This window comes from Tachysurus vachellii, chromosome 19 (genome assembly GCF_030014155.1).
Source record: "Tachysurus vachellii isolate PV-2020 chromosome 19, HZAU_Pvac_v1, whole genome shotgun sequence".
NCBI classification, from domain to species: Eukaryota; Metazoa; Chordata; class Actinopteri; order Siluriformes; family Bagridae; genus Tachysurus; species Tachysurus vachellii.
The window spans coordinates 6757148-6779246 of NC_083478.1; the positions used below are offsets into that span (position 1 = coordinate 6757148).

Consider the following 22099-nt stretch of genomic DNA (forward strand, 5'->3'; position numbering starts at 1 on the left):
CACACTTTCTAGCTAGAACTTGTCCTTTTTTCAACCATCTAGAGCTCAATCTTTCCACCACATGTAACTCACAAGAACAGAAAGTGCAAAGATAACGTGAGATCAGATTGAGTCTACATTTGATTTGAGAAGAGCTTCAAAATGAAAGTGCATCCTTGCAGGCTAAAAAGAATCCTGCATATGCATTTGTTAACTGAAACATCTTTATCAAAATTTATATGAGGTTTGGTTATCACGTGTGTCTACATGAAGATATAAAGTACGTTTTTAGAAATAAAGTTACCAAACTACTTTTCCTTGTCATTGAGGCGACTGTATATATCAATTGTATATCTCATGTAGTCACTTTTAACTGAGAAGGTGAATGCAGAGTACGTTTAATTACCTTTAAGTGTAAATGCACACAAGTAGTCTATTATTACGTAAAATTATTTAATGATTTAAAGGTGTTCATATTTCAAGTAAAAGCTAAATTAAAGCTATAAACGATAAGCCCTTGGAGGTGCAACTACAGCAACAAGGAAAAGTAACCTATCACTTGAAAATTCCACAATATCAATTTACACATGATCCATGAACAATATAAAACACCACAAATAAAAAATAATAAATCATTTGAACAAATTTGGTTTGTATCTTGCAACAATGCACGCTTCATTTCCAGTATTTGCTGCAGCCAGAAGCATCTTTAGTTTAGCTCTTGGTTGCTTGTGCAATGGCAAGTTAAATCATTCAAACACATAGATTTTTGGTTTGTGTTTTAAACCATGTACCAATACACTGATGCAGTACAAATAAAGACTCTGGCTTGATAAAAAAAAACAACCACTGTTGAGCGAGCAATCACTCACAGCTGGTAAAAACAGGAAGTGTGTGTGCAGAACAGAAACTCCTAGTCAAATAAAGCTCCCTCACTCCTACCTCCTCCACCAACCCCCTCGCCATCAGCGACGTCCCCCACCCACTCACCTGCTACTGGAGGGACTGACAGATGTACATCTAATCCAGCAGCACAAAACATATTACAGATAAGCACAGGAAGGACAGACATACGCTTCCCTTCGCAACATCATGCACATTGTTTATGCTAATTCACCTAAAGTGCAGAAAATACTGGGAAAGTCTATAGGAAAATATAAGTGCTAAACCATCCGTAAGTGTTGGCTCAGGCTTACAAAGATTTGAACCCTGCACAAGCGTTTTACTATTGATGTCTTTCAGGATGGTTATGCAGCAGTTATCCTTCTCACCACTTAAATGACTTGTACGTAATCTACCTCCAGACTTATTGTGAAAATCCGCTATCAAAACCATGGCCTCTCCTCACCATGGCAACAATTCAAACTCCTTGTCTGTCCTTGAGTCTACGGAACACTTCGTCTCTTTATAAATGCTCTTAACAATATATTAAGTTGTCTGTTACGGTACATTTATATATTTGTTTATTTATCCTTGAGAATGACCTGAATCTGGTCACTGTCCTGAAAGTAGACTGAATCATTGAGTGCTGAAAAAGACCAAGGGATCAACAGTTTAAATGTACAATGCACTTACATTACAGTGTAAAAGTACCTATTACAAGTAAGCACTGCACTGTAGGGTAAAACCTTAAATTTACAAGCACTTTAATTAAATGTAATAAGTGGATTGTGATTTCCACCAATGTTTTGAAAAACATTAGACTATACAATAGAATAATAAAAAGGCACACGACATACCAATGTGATCTTAAAAACAATTCATATTTAAGACACATGACACATGTGTGCTCTTGCACCAGCTCTATAAATGCACATAGTAGGCTTCAATAATGTTTACTAATTCTAAGTTCACACATTTTTGGTGCGACTTTGTACCCAGAAATCGTTTGACAGTAACAGTGACACATCTGTGCAAAATAGTGTTGTTTGCTGTGGCCTTTCTCACAAATTACCTTATCTGCTAGATTCTGTCTGAATGTTTCATGCATTTATAGCTATTCATGCCTGTTTATATTCAACAGATTATACATATATAATTTAAAATATGACTAAAGCATGTAACGCTAAACATCTGATGTCAGTCTGGGTCATACCTAATAAGAAGAATACTGGTCATTAAAAGTCTTAACCTATAAAGATTTAAACATCTTTTTAACCCTAATCAGTCTTTAGTGGAAATATAGATAGCAATCCACTTACAAGGGAAGCTACCTCATTTTCCCTGAACTGTTGGCATAAATTGCTAACATTTTTAATAATCATGTTGCATTATTGCATTAAAAACTAGACAATGTAAGCACCTAGGATGGCTTTGGATTACAGATAAAATACATAAGTAATGCATCCGACATCCACTAGAGGTACAGAGTAGACACAGGTAAAGAAATGTGGTTGCTTCTTTTGAACCTGATATTTTGACGTGAGCACTTCATCTATTTCACCAGACGGTGACGCCACATCCCTTATTCTAATATAAGATTTAATTACCTGGTTTTGTGAGGTTAAAGCTTTAGAAAACTTAATTTCCCATCCTTTATGTAAAGAGACCCCCCCCCCCCACACACACATCCCCATGAACAGGATAAACACTGATACACCACGGTTTAGTTTATTAAAAACCTCATTTCTAACCAAATTTCTTACAAAGGTCATATAAAAAAAACTGAACCAAAAACACGCATGGATAAAATTATAACTCAAATGAAATAAATAACAATAGAAAAATAGAGCAAAATAGACGCAATCTTAACATGTTATGGTGAAAGGCGCCTATACAAACAACAACAGCTTGTAACCTCTGAACTTCTAGAAGATTTTCACAATCAGTATTTTAAAAAATCCATCTCTTTCTGAAACGGACTTTTTCGGTGTACGGTTTAGACTTTGTGGTAAACATGTTACAAATCGAACAATTAACAAATCACTAAGATTTGGTGTGTATGCAATGTAAAAACAAAGCGGTGCGAGAACTGAGAGCACTTTTAGAAAAGTATGGATCCACATTACCAGCTTTGTCCTGCATGTAAATATCCACATTTCTGAACAGTTTTAATCCGAACACTTATTTCTTTTTAATCGTACTGCAGGTCGGCCTGGCTGTACGGATGATGCGGTGTGTAGTTGGCGATTGGAATAGCGCTTCCTCCGGGACTCTCCGGAGCAGACACGCCGCATAAAGTGCGCCCGCTGTGCGGCGCAAAAGCGTGGTATGGGTGCTGGTACGGTCCGTAGGACGGGTGGACATTTGCAGTGTGGTAATAACTCACGGGGGAACTGGCATAGCTGTTGGGAGATGAAGGACGCGCGTTTCCGCTGCTGTGGAAGCTGTAGGGTGAAACCGTGGTGTGCGCGCCGGGCTGTGGTACGACGCTCCATGCGCCTCCGACTAACGGGCTCTGCCAGTACACAGGCTCCTGGTGGAAGTACAGCTGCTCGGGGAAGTTAACAGATGGTATGTAGGATAAAGCAGGCGCTCTGTAAGGTCTCCTGACGCGCCTCCTGCGCCGGTAGTTGCCTTTCTCGAACATGTTATCGAAAGCAGGATCAAGCGTCCAGAAGTTGCCCTTCTTCTCTCCAGCGCTGCTTCCTCCTCCTCCTCCTCCTCCTCCTCCACCGCTGTCCCGGGGCACTTTAACGAAACATTCGTTGAGGCTGAGGTTGTGACGGATGCTGTTCTGCCACCCCTTTTTGTTCTTTTCGTAGTAAGGGAACTTGGAGATGATGAACTGGTAGATCCCGTTCAGCGTCAGTTTCTTCTCCGTGCTTTCTCGGATGGCCATGGCGATGAGAGCCACATACGAGTACGGCGGCTTCTCCAAAGATTTCAGCTCTGTGCGTGCGGCGTGCGCGCTGGCCTGCTCGTCCTCCCCGGTGGTGGATACCGTGTCCAGGGAAATTTCCAGATACTCCAGATGCTGACGGGATAGTTCTTCAGATCCATTCTCCATATTCACGGGTTTCAAGACAGATGATGATGTAGACTAGATTATGTGATGTAGACTAACAGGTTAGAAGTGCTTCAGTCTCTACAGGGCAACGCGCACAGGTGTGTGAAGCCACGCCCACAAATAAACAGTAACATTCCCACGATCGGGTCTGTAAACGCGGAGCTTCAGAAGCTCTCAGGTGTTTGAGGTGACATGAAGGTCGGAGACATGTTTTGACTGAAAGTTACATTCAGTCTGCAAAGTTCCTTTGAAATTGTTGTTTTGATACATGAAAAAAAAAAGTAACACACCAGCCCTTTGCTATGTTTACATTATGTATCCCTGTACAAAAGCTTTAAGTAAAGCAGTGCACTCTGTCATATAACTGTACCATGAGGTAACCCACTTTTTTAACCCACAACTACTTTAGCATGTTTTTTTTTACATGGAAAATTGTATGTGCAGTACCTTTAATTAGCTTTTAATCGAAATGTATCTCAGTGGTCTTTAAGGCCTAAATGTGTACCTTCAATTGTTTTTAAAGAAAGCTACATCACATAATGATACCACTATCTAGAAGCCTTTATTATCACCACACATACATTACAGCAGAGCAGAAAACCCTGGAGCAGAGACGCTTAACCTCCCTGGTCAGTTGCCCAACAGTGGTAGCTTGGAGGTGCTGGGGCTTGAACCCAAAGCTTCCAATCAAAAACCCAGACCTTTAAACACTTGAGACATCACTGCTCACAAAACATTGAGTGTTTTTAGTCAGAGAGCAAAATCAATTCCAGGAAAATAAATGACCATAAAATAAATCACCAAACATAAAAATCTTAAAAATCATAAAAATATTCTTCTATGAATGGCACGCAAATTTGAAACCTGAAATTTTAGCCTATAAATAAAAATGTATCCAATTTATCTAAATTTAATTTGTTAGGGACAAAAAAAAATCTCTCACAACTTGATTTACAGATGATAATATAACAGAACCTACATTACTTACATACATACATACATACATACATACATACATACACAGAGCATGCAAAAGTAGGCAAATTTCATTGATGTAGCAAAGATAAACTGTAACCAGGGTTTGTTGGACTACTTTATTAACATACAGTGTATTTATTTTTCAACACACCCATGGCTATCAATTTAAAATTCACTATTCACATTCACACTGTATAAATCCATACCCACCAAACAACTTCAAGTCCTTGCCATGAATTGTGTGCAGTGAAAAAAATGAAATGATAAATTGAAAGAAAAAGAAACAGCTGTATTTCCATAGAACAATGTACAGCACATTTATCTTCATTTTGAATCTAAACACAAAGTAACTTCTTTTTAGATCAAGTCCTTCATGAAGACACCTAATAAACTTAATCTATTCATCTCAAATCGGAGTTTTACCGAAACCCAATACGTACATGTTGAAATTAGGTGTAATTGTAGTGTAGTTTAATGCAAGTACAAAATATCGACACATATAGCTATGCACACACTTGCTGGTGTAGGAGTGCTCACTGGTATAGAAAAAGTTACCCAATGTTTAGAACTGTTCAGTGCATTGAACTTATGGTTTTACCATAATGTTTCATACTTACAACAGGTTTTTACCGAAAATATATGTATGAGCACGATCATACAGCATTCCACTTAAAGATTATTATACAGCACAACGGTACCTCATGTACCCTGCTGTATTCACAGGTAAGATAAACCACAAAGGCTGATTCTCTTCGATTAATTGCAACGTGCTGCTTTATTTCAGACATCTATATGAAAGCATTTTGTAAGAGCAAATGTTTAGAAAAGCTCTTATGGTTTTGGGCATGAAGGGATGCTCTCTTCCATTTGTGAGCAGAACTTAACTGGTACATGATATCAGTTAGTTTATTTAGGTGTTTCAAAATCTGACCCAGCATAAAATGTGCTTCCTGTTGGATCACAGAATATGCAGACAATGCAGCAAAAACAGCTTCCAGTAGCATAAATACTTTGTAGGTCTTTCCAGCCTAAAAATGGGTGAAAGCACCTAAACCCAGTGTACATCACATTTGGAGACATTTGTGAGCTTGATATTTGAACACCACTCATCTCCAGTTGTAGTAAAGATAAAATGATATAAAGGTTAAGTTGGCAGTTAAGCTGGTGACCAAAAGACCCGGCCATATGGACTTTCCAAAACAACCTGCAAAAAAAAAAAAAAAAAAAAAGATAAATTAGTCAATAAATCTGGGTGGAACATGCATTTGACTTAATTATCAGTAAAAAAGTACTGGACTGGTTATTATGGCAATACTGCTAGGATTAAGCTGCAGGATGTGGTTCTCACCTTGCCATTTGGATTTGCTGTCATTTTCATTCCCTGTGGTTGTGTCCACACGGCAGTTGGATGACCCTGAAGAGCTGCTCATTTTGTTTTTCCCATGTTCAAAGACACTGCCATCTTCAAACAGTGAACCCAAGTCTGAAATGACATAATGTCACAACTTTAACATGTAAACAAAAATTCAGCAAGCCACATATAACAGTTTTCTCTATTATACACAGAGGGTAAAATAAAAGCTAGCAAGGCACTTCCTCTGAGACATGTGAAGCCAAGCATCTGCATCTTTTCAAACAGATGCCCACAACAACTGGCAAATGTCACTGTGATTGACAGAAGAGAAAGGATACGTAATCTAATTTTGCTCCCTTGGCTGCCAGCCACATACGGCTGTAGCATTCTTAAGGTTTTTTTTGGACATTTTTAATGTTTTAATGGATTTAACTCAAATCCATTGTGCAGTACATTCTTTTGGATCTGATCAGAGGCTATAACTGTGTAGCAAACCGTACTAAATAAGGTGCCATCTATTGTGACTTAATTAAAACATTTGGTTGTGTCACTATTTCAATCACATCTTAAATTAAACTTCAGATGAAATACATTACTGCCATATGACAGGGAAATGCATACTTTTTAAATGATTTTTTTTTTTTTATATTGTGCTGAAAAAAATGTGTATAAGGGTAAAGAGTTTTAAACATATAGCAAAATACAAAAAAATGATTTATATACTAATTACTTCAAGAAGTAAGTAAATTCACTGGCTGTACTACAGATCTTAGCTCTTAAAAATATGCCTCTAATAACTTAACAACTATAATGTATATGTACCATGATTGTTTGAGGGGAAATGAGGAACATCAGGCATAACAGCTCTACTATTGAAGTAGTTCGGTTCTGACAAGCATGGCGGTGGAGGTGAAAGACTCCTGGATTCCAGAGGAGAGGAGAAAAGCTGAAGCTTCTGCCCGCTGATGTTGAGTCTTGCTGGACTGATAAGCGGCCTCCGCTGCCTGGCTGAGCTGGAGGAGGATGTGACTGAACTTGCCACAGACGGTGTGGGGGAGGGAGCAGGGGACGATGGCCGACTTCCTGACTTCAGAGAGAAATAATCTAAACAAATGCAAATATAAAAATTATTTAAAAATTTTTTACAGTACAAATGTTGCAGAGAACAAAAATGTTAGTAATATTATTGCAACACTCATAACTAGTCACGTGTAGCTACCTGAAGGTGGGGAGTCTTTGCATTGTGATGATGGCCTACTCCCGCTGAACAGGAAACCAGAATCTACAGCCAAAGTATACAAAACATATCAAATAAAATCAACATATTTTTTCATAGATATCGATCATGATATGCTTCAGTTGGGTTAGAGAAAGAGCAGCATGACTGCACCACTGAACATTTTTTTTTTTCTAGACTGACATGCGTGCTTGATATTGTTTTATTAGAGCCTGTAAAGACCTGGAACAAGATACTCAAAACAAACACAGTCCAAGTGCAAGCTGGTGTGTTAATGGAGAATGCGGCTCTTCAATGGGTCACCACAACTGCAGTAAAGCTGTGAAACAAATCCACTTCCACACCTGGAATCTTTCAAATCAACACCAGACCATGAACTCTGTCAGCATGGCGAGTGTAGCAGAACTATCTGAATACATCCATAACACCATATAGAAATAGGTCAGCTAAATGTGTTTGCACTACTCGCCTTAATAAAAGAAACAGTTGGTGCTATCCCAAACCTATATATTTCATAACACGTCCTTCCAGGTTCCTCCATCGTGAGTGCTTAGTCCAGAATAATTTCCTTCCACTCACAAGGGAATAGTGGCCAACAGTGCCTCAAAAATACACTACAACAGCCATAAAAAAGCTCAGCAGCATACTCGATGACAGACCAGAGAGAGGCAAATGATGATAAACAGGGAAAAAAGGCGTTAAAGGGTTAAATCACATTGTAAAAACTTGCCAGTCTGAAATAAGATAAGTAATACAGAAACCATCTTGCAGCATGAGGCAGGAAGTTACACTTCAGCCAAACTGTGTTTATACCAGGTAGCTCATAAATATATACCTGTACACTTCAAAAGTTTAACAAGTAGAATTTGGGTATAATAAATTTCCAACAATTTTAATAATAGCGGGTTTTAAAATTTCCGAATAGGTCAATTTAAAAAACGTGGTAAGCAATTCTTGAGGTGATTGGATTTGCTGTTGCTTTTCATCCCTGTATTCTGTATCACAGCATGTTGTGTATACAGTTTACTAAACTGAGTTGATGTTACTGGACTGCAGTTATACTCCAGATAGTTCCGGGTCCACAAATTTGACTGGTTGAACAGCATTCCTAAAAGAGCTAAAAAATTTCTTATAAGCGCACTATACCCAATAATCAAAATGTGTTGCAATGTAAAGTTTGACTTTGTAGAGTGAAGCTGTTACTACAGCAGTGCTAGTGATAATTGGAAGATTTGGAAAACCATACCATAAATAAGAACTGTGTCAGAAATGTCAGTTATGCTTTATTCATTTCTTATTTAAAAAAACTATTCTATTTTATAAAACATTTTTTTTGCAAGAGCAAGCATGCAATTTTACTAAATTTCATCAGGACTGTGATTAGCTACAGCACACTGCAGGCTCTTAATTACAGATATTCAGTAAAACCGCTCTCTTGCTCATACGATATTGCTTAATTAAAACCAAATTACGATGTAATTTAGAGATAACTGAGACTCTTAATACAGCTGACTTAACATTACTTACAAAAGATTTTATTCTCCCCATTACAAAAAACACAGGTTCTGACATGTTCTTTAAATATTTAGCGAATAGCCTTTTATTGATGGATAAGCATGCAATTTAATCCTGTTTTCAATTGAATAAATAAGATTAATTATTGCTCTTTTTTTAATAAGGTTTAATGTCAATTTTGAAGGATTCGATATTGTTAAAAATTACCCCAAAATGAAAAAGCTCCTGATTCCAACTTAAATAAATAATTCCATCACTGCCTATTATAATCAGTATCAAACGCACCCATAGAAACATGAATTAAAAGCTCAAGGAGCCCAAAGTGCCAAACACAAGCTGCTGTTCTCACACCTGCTTGGGCTGTCTCTGATTACAGGAGACTTCACCACACACTCATCAGAGGATTCTAACATGAAACAAACCATACTCTGTCCACTAAGGCATAACAGTCATTTCAATACCACTCCCAAAGACTAACCCCATTTCTGGATTTGAACGTTTTCGAAAATTCTCAATGGGCTGCACGACTTTCTCGCTCATAGATAGCGAAGTTATTTGCAATTTGCCCGAAGATTACAAACAGAAGTCTTCAAATAGTGCAAGATGAGGAAACAAGTTTCTGTTCAACAACATGTAACAACAGATGAAGTGACTTCCTGTAACTTGACACCTGTTATTGATGGGAAAATCCCATAAGGTTAGAGGTAGCCATTTATAAAACAGCTTACTTCTAAACCTAGATGCTTTGGCAGATTCCTGTAAGAGGTGCGGCCACACCTGAGTGACGAGTGAAGTTCCCCGTTCCGTTCAAACAGGCATTGACCCGTGTCATTCCCGTCAGCCCTTCACAGGTTCTGCATGACAGAACATTCACAGATATTCACAGTTTGGCCCACAGCCTAAGGCCTATATACAAACAGGACACATGGCCTCTGCTTTGAATGAAAAATAAATTTAGTCTAACTAGTGCAACATACAGTTATCTGGAAGTTGAGTCATGCAAACTGGAATTTTTTCTTGTTATAACGAAAGGTATTAATACTCATCTAAGCAGCTTCTTCTGTCTGAGGGAAGTGGGCAGGATTCCACAAATTTAGGTCTTAGGCACGACCTATTATTCATGATTTTCTTCACCTATTATTCAGGATCAAGACCTCTTCACAGGTCCATCAGGAAAGCCTCACCTTAAGACCCCCCAACCCTGCTACACCCACCCTCACATTCTCTGACCGTTAACCCTAATACATCAATACACTCTCTCCTTTCTCTAGGGTCGTTACATCATAACGACTCTCCCTTTACTTCCAACACCCCCCCCTCTCATCTCTTCTTCTCACCTCTTCTTGAAAACCTTAACAAGGCTATCCAGGAAGTGGAGGATCCATGACCCTGGAGGACACAAATTTGTGGAATACGGCTACTTAGATTTACATTTACGGCAATTTGGCAGATGCCCTTATCCAGAGCGACTTACATTTATCTAATTTAAACAGCTGAGAACTTGAGGGTTAAGGGTCTTGCTCAGGGTCCCAGGAGCAGCATCTTGGTGGACCTGCGATTCGAACTCACTACCTTCCGATTGGTAGTCCAATAGCTTAATCACTAGGCAACCACTTTAACATTGGAACACAGTTTATTCAGGGTTACGATGCATTGTAACACAATACATCACAACACAAACATGACTATGGCGGATTGTGAACGCAAAATTCACATTTGCTGGAAATCAGCATTCCAATAATTATGCATCTAATGTACTTGCATTCATTGAACACCAGAGGTTCCAACTAACAAAGCTAAAACATACAGAGAACATGCTGATGAAATGATTGCTTTTTTTGTGTAATGTTTGCGAGATTACCAGGAATCACCATAATCATACACTTCAGCAAGTCGATGATTCCCGAGACAGAGGCCACATATGTCCAACATTTCAGCTCTATTTCAAGCACTGCTACTGCTGAGCTCAGGTCTGGTCAGTCTCTAAGGTCAGAGACTTTGTTTATTTAATTAAAATTGGGTAAATGTATTCATTAATAAGTAAATATGGTCAACCTGTAGTACATTTTCTTTATTAAAACTTCTGTTTGTGTGATTTTTTCATTTAATTAAGTTTTATACAGACAAAAAAAAAACGACATGCTGGTTTCCGTTATTTATAAATAAAAAGTTTCTATCGTTTTTCCTTCATTAAAAAGTTCAAAAATATTCTGAGAATCAAACTGAATCGAATTGACTCGTGTCCGGTATGAACTGCTACACACACCTATAGTTACAAATGTTATTGAACAGCGGGCAGAGCAAAAACAGGCTGGAAAATATTTATTACATACGCTAATAAAAAATATTTCAGAATAGAAATCTCTTACATTTGATTGATAATGCACTCAGGAATAATACCAAAGTGCCTAGAAATAAGATATAAATCTGTGGAGAGAAAGAGAGCACTCAAGCAGAATATAGTCTGACCTTGCCTGGCGAGGGTTGGCATGGTGCCCAATGAGAGGGCTCTGTTGAGACGACCTGGCAGCGAGGAGGGTGATGCTCTACGGGTTTTCTGGCTTTGTTGGTGAGCTAGAAGTTGTGCCAGGTTGGGAGGAGGAGTGGGGATGAAAGCAGACGATCCAGACACCACCGGGGACTGACCACTGCAGTACATCCCAAAAGAACTGCCAGACAGATACCTGAAACAAACGAGCAGATGAGTACTGACCCCGTCTGTCACACCTCTTCATCTCTGCAACTCCTGTCTGTGATGAAAAGGTTTACTTTAAGCAACAAATGAAATGTGCAAGCATGTGAAAACATTTGACTGTTTGGTACAGAAGTTTCACATTAATGGTTCATAACATTTTACTGAGAAAGTCAACTGTATATAGAGGAGCATGAGTTGGTCTCATCTTTATGCCAATTCCTCTTTTAGATGTTCGCAAGCTTCACGATGATCGACTATGTCTCTATCTTCTTGGTAGGCGGTTTACATAAAAATTGTCCAGAAGAAAATTCAGAAAATACACACTTGACATTTTACAGCACTTTATTTTAAACAGCAATAAAACATACAGGAGCAGAACTTAAGCAAAAAGAAAGAACAAATTAAATTTATTCAGACATGCTTTTTTGCTTTCAACACACAACTTGAAACATAATCACATAATATGATAGTTAAAAAAACAAACATGTTCATTGTGGGCAATCTTTTCCTCATGACTGTTCACAATCATTTCTTCACATTACATAAAAACCCCTTAATAAATGTTTATGTCTCAGTGACGAACTGTGTTTCACATTTTTTTTAAGCTTATATGCACTTATGATTTAATTCTTAGACTCATAAAATGATAATACTGGGTTGTGGGACGGTATGACAAGGAGTACATTTACAAGTTCAATATAATCTTGTAATATGGAGGAAGAACAACAAGTCTGTGGATATTTAAAATTCATTTAGTTGATGAAATAGCACCTCCACAGCAACAATCTTCCAAAATCAATAATTGGCGTCCATCTACACACACTCAGTGTCACTACAGTAAAGTCTCAGTTTAATGTGGTATAATTTCAAATTCAATATATGTATTTGGTTAGTCACTCAGTAATTCGTGAATATTGAAAAACATTAACAACCATAACTAAATGTAAGTGCGAGAAAACAATCGGTTAACACACCATAACTGCAAACTAGTCTGACACAATATAACTAGAAAAATATGGACCTAAATCACATTACTTGGAAGCGGAGGAGTAAACACTTCACAATTAACACTGACTTGCTCTACTGGTAAAGGCTTTAACAAGCTGAATTAAACATTTCTCTGTATTTCAAGTTCAATAAAGAAACAGAGGAATCATTATGTGTGTAAAATATGGATTAATGTTTTACAGGTTTTAGGCACAAATAAGGGAGTCACATTAACAACAATACCAGGACCTTACAACTCACTATATATAAATGTCATATGTATATATACGTTTAATGTAGTTATACACTGAATACAATAACAATACTTTCAGCATCAATTTTCTCTGAAGTAACAGATTTCATAAATAATACCTACATTATATTGGTAACTTCTTAAATCACAGTAAAAACAAAAAGATCCAATAAGTAGAAATCTCATATATAGTGTTTACATCAAATAAGAACAGGGAATATTGCAAATCTCAGCCTGATCACAAACAGGAGCACCTAGACTAAAAAGGATCATGGTTTCACTGCATCACTGTATTACAGTATAAATCAACTATTCAAAAACATACAAGGTGGTAAGTGCAGGTGTGAATAAAACAGACCCAATGAGTTTTAAAGGCGCATCGTGGTCAAACAACCTTGTGAAGTGATCTGGGAGACACAACAACAAATCCTTTGTAGCGTGAATGCAAAAAGCACCAGATTCTATGTAGTCATTGGTGGAAATCATGCATCTCATGATTCACTGCCATCAAACTCTACTTCTAGGATGTACTTCTAGTACTGAATGGGGTTTTGTGGTTATAACAAACGATTAGCAGACCATTCATTCAAAACAGTCTGCACAGTTACATAAGATGGGACATTTCTGCATGAAGACAAACACTGTGGTAAATACTGACAGTGTAAAAGGTTTTGGAAAATGTCATTCTCAGGTTACAAGGAATGAGGATATGATATGAGGAAAGAGGGTGCACCGAGCGAAAACTACATGCTTTCTATATTTCTGGTCAGCAATTCTATATTTTTTTTTAGATTTCCTTACTAAACCAGACATTACATTTTACTTTTACTTCACAACCTACAGCAATAGTGCTTTTACACATACAATTCTACATTTACTCTAATGATATATTAAAAAACATCTGTTACGTTATTATGGATTCAATTAAAGCTAGATCAGCTGAGTTTCCCAAACATAAAATTATTATAAATTTCATTTATTTCAAATACCCCGATATTGGAGATATTGCTTCTTCTAATATTCAACCAAGGGCAACAATTTAGAAAAGACTGAGCATAAAGAGTCAAAGTTAAAAGGTTAGATCATGGTGAATTAAAACATTAACGGTGTGAAATCATTGCTGAGGAAGTTGACTGAATAAAGAGGGGGGGTAAATATTACCACAAAAACCCTTGTGTACATTAATAAACTGGACTTGTTTTCCTCAATATTGTGCCATGCAACAGTAAGAAAACACTGAGGTAAATACTGTTGGAAGCATAACTCAATAATGTGCAACCTCCATTTTTTTTCTTACCTTTTTCACACCCATATGGTTTTTGATTGGCTGGCACGTCTAGGACTCGTAAAAATTTACAGATTAAAGGTTCACCTAGATCAAACTGGAGTATGTTTCACATCCCGGGTTAGGGGCTTTCTCTAGTATCTCTGTAGCATGAGGGTCAAAATTTATAAAATCTACTTCTGAATCGTATTGTATTCTGTATTGGCACCGTATTTGTAAAATGTTTATTTACACTGAATCATTTCCTCCAAAGCAGCAGATGTGCAAGGAGCACTAAACTGACGTTAATTCTTTTTAACAACTGTGATTGACATCAGCGCTTCAGCAGTCCTGAGACTTTAAAGCAAATCTTTCCTGTGCTCATAGGAATATTTGTTTTGTTGAATAAAAAAAGTAATAATAAAATATTAATACTGGGCAATAAGATTTTCTATTCCCCATCAAATACATGAAAATTCAACTCATATTAAAACAACAAAAACAGACATTCAGTCTGTTATCCAAAGACAAAAACAAATCATAGTTGGACGTCATTAGTGCAAACACACACACACACACACACACACACACAAGCACACAAAAAGCCAGCTGAGATGTCCATTAAAAGTCAGGAATGCTGTCTGGGATCTTCTGCCACTTCCTTGGTTATTACAAAACACTAATGCTAACTATTTAGCATTATTCGACTCTTTTAATGACTTATTTGGTCTTCATTATATCAGCTTCCCAAAACCATTCAGATTCTTTTCAGGTCACCTTACACGGGAAAACCCTCGTCTTAGTAAAGTTTGTTTAACTATAATATGCATACTTGATTTGATATGGACAAAAACAGTGAACTCCAATTTCAAGTAAAAGTCAGCTAATGTTTTCAGACTAAATTACCAGCATCTTGAATATAGCTTTTTTCCCCCTCACACAGTAAGACAAGAAACAAAATAAACTCATGCTTTGATTAGTAATGTTTAGTGAAGATTCTGTATTAGTATTGTATTATTTTTCAAACCAGTAGATAAAAAAAACATTAAAAAAAAAAAAAAAAAAAAAAAAAAAAACCTGACCAACTTTCAATAAATATCAGACCATATTTTCCAGACCAGAGTCAAATATATGTACCATATTTTCAAGGCCAAAGTAACTTTAAGAACATCTGGCAATGTGTAGAATTTTTAGGCATTAGCTTAATGTTGTTAAAATAGGAGACATTTTGTTTTTTTCATGAGGTAAATGAACACTTATTAGCCTGTTATCATGGTGATAACACAGAGAACCCATGAGCTGTGCTGAAGAAAATTAGCATTAGCATTGTTGTAGTGATTGTGACATGATAAATATAGTCAGTAGGATTTTCAGATTAAACCATGTTATAGAATAAATCCTTTATAAAAATGTAGAGTGCTACTAAACAGTTGGGAGAAAGGGGAAGTGCCATTTAAGCACAGACATCCAGGATGTAGAATAATGGCAATTGAATTAAAATTAAAAATTGAAAATCTATTAAAATTGTAGATTGAACTTTGCCATATATTTATTTGGCAATTACGTTCAGCTAAATTTCTTTATTTTAATTGGATCTTCTCTAAGGTGTTGAGGTCCCTAACACCCACCGTTTATATTAAAAAAAAAAAAAAAACCCTGACAGCGTCACCACTTTAGGCTTCTGGGTGAACCTTTACTTTATAGAAAATGTTCACACTGAAGTTTTCCTAAAGCTACAAGATACAAAATGATGACAGCCACAAGACGGTACTGATGATTGAAAACATATAGCAGGTTTACATCCATGGAGGAGAAAAGATGATGAATGCAAATGCAGTACTCCAAACAGAAGAAGTCCTACACTGCAACAACTATTCCTTATAAATGATGTGAAGTGTCACTGTTCGTATTCTGACCTGCGGCCTCTGGATCTTCTCTGACTCGTTGGCTTGCGCGTGGCCACGGCTGCGGCGAATCCGACCAAGCAACACAAGGAGGTGGCGCCAAGCTTGATTGCGTCCAGCCAATGGGGGATGTCCGTCTTCAAGTAAAACTCAACGGAGTACAGGCATAACACGAGGAGCCAGAGGAAAGAAGCAAAGGCATCAATTCTTCTTAACCTTTAGCAGAAAAGAAAAAAGTAGATGGAATAACTACAGATACAACATGATAATTTTTTTAATTTTTTTTTGGGGGTTGCATTTCACCTGACGGGTCCTGCCATTAGGACACCGGTGATGCATGTCAAAAGGCCGAATGAAGCGACAGCCATCTGATGGTTGCTTCCAGACTCCCAGATCAGCTTAGCGTTCTCTACTGCCTCCTCTGGAAGAAGGCCCACCAGATCGCTCCACATCTGCCCGCTTTTGCTGCTGTCATTGACCTTGGCTTCTGTGTCATTTTGGAGAGTGTGTTTAAGGGGTGCGACTCCTCCCTTCGGGATGTGAGAGCTGTCATTTAGGGAGGATAAGTCTCCAGATCCGTACACAACCAGGGCGACCAGAAAAGCACAAGTGAGGAAAGCCATGGTTCTCAGCATCACAAGCCAAGCAGGAGTGGAGACTGTGAAGGAGCTCTGTACCAAAGAGACAAGGAGCTTATGAGCTGGTATGTACATGGTTGAGATGTTTAATCCTCAAGCTGGAGAGATTAAAAGGCCTTTTCTCATATCATTGGATGTCACATACACTCAGTTATTGGTTCCTATGAGACCAGTAACTAGGACGGCTTCAATGGGATAAATAAGCAATTTAACAGTGATAATTTTTTTTAGTTGAGACTAATACAGAGAACTAAAACACCATTCACTCAACTGTTCGACACATATAGAGAGAAGTACGATTAAATCCCTATAAGAATAATACAAGCCGACAGACAGGAGTGTTATTGATTCTAGGGAAAGCTGCAATGTTATTAGTGAGCCCAAACAAATAATGCCCCTACAAATAAATACATTTTTAAGAATTAAAAAAATTATTCTTAATTTAGCATGTTGATCTCAGCTGATGCTGAAAACTCTGAGCAATCCACTGACCGTAACAAAGGCCTTGTCTGCATCTCGGCTGCGTCTGAGCTGGTGGTTAAGGAGCAGAGCTCTCAGCTGCCTGTTCTGGTGCTTGATGTAGTACTCCACTGCAGTCTGACACGGCCTGCACAATTTGTACGTTTGCTCAAGATGATGCTTGTACACCTCAATCTCTTCATCGTAATTGTCCTTCAGAAAAAAAAATAGCTTTGGAAATCAGGCATGCTGAACCCATACAGAAACAAATAACACAAAGACTTTTTCAACCGAGAGTTACCCAGCATTTATGACTGACACTGAATAGAAATTCTTAGATTCTTATCAAATGCCCTGATTGATGAAAACCTGCTAGCGGAGTGAAGATCAACACAATCAGTGGCGTAGAAGGGAAACTCAGATATAATAAATCTTATTGACACTACGTTTTTCCAATGAACAAAGAGTGAAATAAAATGAAAAGAGACAAATTTCCAAGCAACATTTTTGCCAAGCTCTCAATCAAATTTCCAGCTCACACCAGAAGGAGACTGTACAGGTTTTAAATAAACTCCTCTCTTAAAAAAATTTAGCCAGTAACAGTATACATCACCATATCGGGTTATTAATGCTTTAATGAAAATGTAAGTTTGCTTTTATAAGATTTTTTTAAGAAATTGATGGATGACTGGTCACTTGTAATGTAATCTTGATTAAGTACAGCTGTCTGTGTGTGTGTGTGTGCACGTGTGTGTGTGGGTGGGTGGGTGTGTATGGGTGTGTGTGAGATTGAGAGTGATAGAGAGAGAGAGAATGAGAGAGAATGCGAGAATGCATCTCCAAAAGAGTGATGAGGTAATCAACTGCAACAAGACCAAGTACAAGTTCTGAATTTCTGGGAAAATTTCCAAAGTGCTCATTTGTCAAAATAAGCTGATGCATTCCTGGAAAGGCAGAGTGAAGTGACAACAGTAAGAAACTCTTAAATTAACCTACGCTGCTATAACGTACAGCCACCTTGTTAGTTAAGTGCAATAATACAAACAAAAGGGAAAAAATAGTATATGTTGTGTGCAGTCATCATCCTCGTCTGCTCCTAAATCTTTGACTGTTTAATGTAGCACATTGTGTTTGTGACCTCCAAGAAGTCACCAAATCGTCACTGGAGAATATTCTGGCTAAGAGTTACCATGTTTTTGGTTTTCAAAAGCCAGCAGGAAGTATTTACTTTCTCAGGTTGTGTAAACTACTTGTTCACTTGGCAGCTGTAAGGTAAAACTAACAGTCCAGGGAATCTGCTTATCCCAGGTGCCAGTCTAGTCATTACTCTGATTCTGCATCCAATAATTGATGAGCAGCCAGATTGCTGAGAAAAAAAAATCCATATTACCGGTCTGCACCAATTTATTTATTTATTCATTCACTCACACACCAGGGTCTCAGCTTCAGTCTCGGCCGTGCGTTGTACTGCACATTTGTACAGTGTCTTCATTTAAACCATCTGATTTATTATACAGATTTCCAAGCTCTGACCTGTAACCTCCTTTTACCCTAAAGTACACCACACCCCAGTTTTTTTTAATAATAATAATAAAAACAATAAAAAAAAAATAAAAATCCACCCATACCTCTTCTCTGGGACTGAATGATGCCAGTTGTTTAATCTTCACTGTCTGGTGGTTGTTACATTTCTTACACAGCAGCATTTGGCAGTTTACCCACTGCAAAGTCTTGGGGGCTTCAGACACAGGTAGGCCGGCCGACACTCCGTGGTTAAGGTGCTCCATATATTGCGCGGGGATTGGTTTGTTATAGTCGCCATTCTACAGTTGTTGTTTTTTTTTAACAAAAGCATTTTTAAACATTTTTAAATTGACAAGCCGTGCACATTTTCAGTACTTAACACAGGTCTGTATTGTTTTGATTGCTTTGATAAGACGGTACCTCTTGGAAGCCGTTGTACTGCTCACAGTAAGGACAGTCCCAGCAGTTCCTGTTTCCATACGGAACCTCCGTGTCCTGATTACAAAACCAACAATTCACCTTCACATGTGTTGGTTTCTTCCTAAATAAAAAAATAAAAAACCATTAAAGATTAAAAGGATTTATTTGAGAATATTATGTACTTATACACTGTTAATTATAATCAAGTTAAAATGTGCAAATGTTGAATTTTATGTTTTTATGACAATCCATTCCTCTCGATTCACACATATTCATACACATTACTACAAAAAAAAACTTTGGTCTCTTCAAATTTTGATTTGGATTTTTTTTTGGATAATTAAATGTCCATGTAATCAGCAGTTTTTAAAAAAACAAAACAAATCCAAGCCAAAAACTCAACCACCAAACTTTAGGCTTCACCTCTACACAAGCGCTTGCAAGTTACAGGTAGGTCTCATTAGGATCAAATCCTTTCTAAACCAAATCCTTTCCTTTCTAATAAGTAAACCTCATAATGCAAATCACTTAATAAATCACTTTTCTATATTCAAAACCAAAAAAAAATAGATTCTTGAATTTTTTCTTGAAACCTTAATTATTGTCCCTAATTACTTCAGAATATTAATCATTTATATTATATATTGAAAATGTGTATAATAATTGTGTATAAATAACAAATTAGTTTTTTTCATGAGAAAAAAAATATATTTTCCTACACAATTTCATCCAAAAATATTAAAACCTTGGCTTTTTTGGAGGGTTTATTATTACGTATGCAAATATATTCATATTCAATTAGATTACGCCTCATTTGCATCAATAACGAATATCAACAATCGACTAGCAAACACGATGCGAAATCTGTTCTTTTAAAAATAATACCGTGTTTAACTAAATTTCTCCACTAGACATAAAAACAGATGGTTTTTAAACGGATCTGACACTTTAAAGTCAGGTTTAAGGGGCAAAAACAAACAGTTATGAAAGTGCTATCTGTAGCTAAGCTAACAGTTATTAGCTTAATAGGTGATCAAATGTAAAATTATTTAAATATATATATATATATATTTTGAATTAAGATTGTGTACTTTTGTATTATTCACACAGAGACAAAGCAATATTTGTGGGGAAAATGATATAAAGTGTTTAAATGTCTCAGGCTCGTGCACCGGGCCTCAGGGTCTGCGGTAGCGCGCGCGCGCGCGCGACACCGTGGTACCTGTTCGTGATGTTGTATATAAGCGCGCCGCCGCTGAGACAAGCCGCGACCCCGACGCCACTGTACAGCAGCTCTGGATACTGCACCAACACCTGGTTCACCAGCTCCATTGAAGAATAAGCTTTAGTGTATTTAACCGAAGTATTTCCCCACTAGCTGCACATTTGTGCATACACGCGCTAACAAAAGCGTGTGTCAATCAACTATATGAGCGCTTCCGGGTTATGAGTCGAAACGTGTCAAAATAAAAGTAGGTGGCTTGCGTATGGATCATGGATTAAACGTTTTTATCTCAATCTCAATACAGTTGATACCATCTCATTTCCCTGGGGGAAATATAAAGATATTACTTGATTTTAGTGGTATATTTAATAATATTGTATTATACTAAGTTATAGTATAATATTTTACATTATATGGCCAAAGTTATGTGCACACCAGACTGCATCCAGTCTGATGCCACCATGTGGAAGCACATGGCTGTATAGAGAATGCCTTTGTATGATTACAATTTAATTTCACTGGAACTAAAAGGCTTAAGCATGTTTCAACATGACAATGTCCTTGCCCAAAATGAGCCTGAAGCTGGGGAAGGTGCCACAGCTATGGAAAACATCCTGCGTGGTGCCTGTACCAAAGACGTCACGCCCAAAAGACCTTGGGGACTACCGACCAGTAGCACTGACCTCTCATCTGATGAAAACATTGGACAGGCTGGTGCTAACTCATCTGTGACCTCTGGTGAACCCATCAATGGATCCACTTCAGTTTGCCTACCAACCTGGCATTGGAGTGGAAGGCATGTTTGCCTACCAACCTGGCATGTCATCTTCCTCCTAAATCGGGCTATTTCGCACCTGGAAAAGGCTGGGAGCACAGTGAGAGTCATGTTTTTTGACTTCTCCAGTGCTTTTAACACCATCCAACCTGTGCTCCTGAGGGATAATATGGTGTACATGGGAGTGGACCATCATATGTGTGCTTGGATATTGGACTACCTCACAGACCGACCATAGTACGTGAGGACTCGTGACTGTGTCTGACATGGTTGACTGCAACACTGGAGCCCTGCAGGGAACAGTTCTGTCCCCGTTCCTCTTCACTGTCTACACTGCAGACTTCATGTCCAGCTCAGCAACGTGTCACCTACAGAAGTTCTCTGATGACTCTGCTATCATCGGACTGATCACAGATGATGATGACAGGGAGTACAGAGGTCTGATCCAGAACTTTGTGGACCTCTGCCAACAGAGCTGCCTCCAGTTAAATGCGGGGAAAACCAAAGAACTGACGGTGGATTTCCGTAGGCACAAACAAAATTCATTACCACCAGTGAACATTCAGGGAAAGGATATCATGAGAGTGGACTCTTACAAATACCTGGGTGTTCATCTGAACAGTAAACTGGACTGGACAGACAATACTGAGGCAATCTACAAGAAAGGGCAGATCAGACTCTTTCTGCTGAGGAGACCTTTGGAGTGCAGGGAGAGCTACTGAAGACATTTTTTGACCTTTTTTTTGCTGTGGTGGCCTCAGCCATAATTCTATGGTGTGGTATGCTGGTGCAGCAGCATCTCTACTGCAGAAAGGAAGAGACTGGACAAGCTGATCAGGAAGGCCAGCTCAGTCCTGGGGATTTCTCTGGACACTGTACAGGAGGTGGGTTAAAGGAGGATGGTAGCAAAACTATCATCACTGCTGAAGAACGACTCTCACCC

The 22099-nt window shown here is 38.0% G+C and overlaps 2 protein-coding genes across 2 annotated transcripts; both read right to left on the reverse strand.

Moving 5' to 3' along the window:
• Positions 1-2573: 2573 nt before the first annotated feature.
• On the reverse strand, positions 2574-4146 carry foxl2l (forkhead box L2-like). Its single transcript, XM_060893594.1, has one exon. It carries the CDS (start codon positions 3926-3928, stop codon positions 3053-3055), a length of 876 nt encoding a protein of 291 aa, XP_060749577.1. The 5' UTR covers positions 3929-4146; the 3' UTR covers positions 2574-3052.
• Positions 4147-4471: 325 nt separating this feature from the next.
• tmem201 (transmembrane protein 201) lies at positions 4472-20604 on the reverse strand. Its single transcript, XM_060893593.1, has 11 exons — positions 20379-20604; positions 19157-19277; positions 18841-19035; positions 17246-17425; positions 16419-16786; positions 16128-16331; positions 11482-11696; positions 7480-7542; positions 7083-7364; positions 6255-6389; positions 4472-6110 (listed from the first exon to the last, which is right to left on the reverse strand). The coding sequence occupies exons 1-11, from the start codon at positions 20486-20488 to the stop codon at positions 6013-6015; spliced, it is 1971 nt and encodes a 656-aa protein (XP_060749576.1). The 5' UTR covers positions 20489-20604; the 3' UTR covers positions 4472-6012.
• Between the last annotated feature and the right edge of the window lie 1495 nt (positions 20605-22099).

What these genes read in the sequence shown, in the direction of transcription:
- foxl2l (XM_060893594.1), bottom strand. Translation starts at nt 3,928, where the DNA reads ATGGAGAATGGATCTGAAGAACTATCCCGTCAGCATCTGGAGTATCTG.
- tmem201 (XM_060893593.1), bottom strand. Translation starts at nt 20,488, where the DNA reads ATGGAGCTGGTGAACCAGGTGTTGGTGCAGTATCCAGAGCTGCTGTAC. An exon ending in CTAATGGCAGGACCCGTCAG is followed by an intron (nt 16,332 to 16,418) that starts GTGAAATGCAAC and finishes TTTCTGCTAAAG; the next exon opens with GTTAAGAAGAATTGATGCCT. An exon ending in GCCAACCCTCGCCAGGCAAG is followed by an intron (nt 7,543 to 11,481) that starts GTCAGACTATAT and finishes CTTTGGCTGTAG; the next exon opens with ATTCTGGTTTCCTGTTCAGC.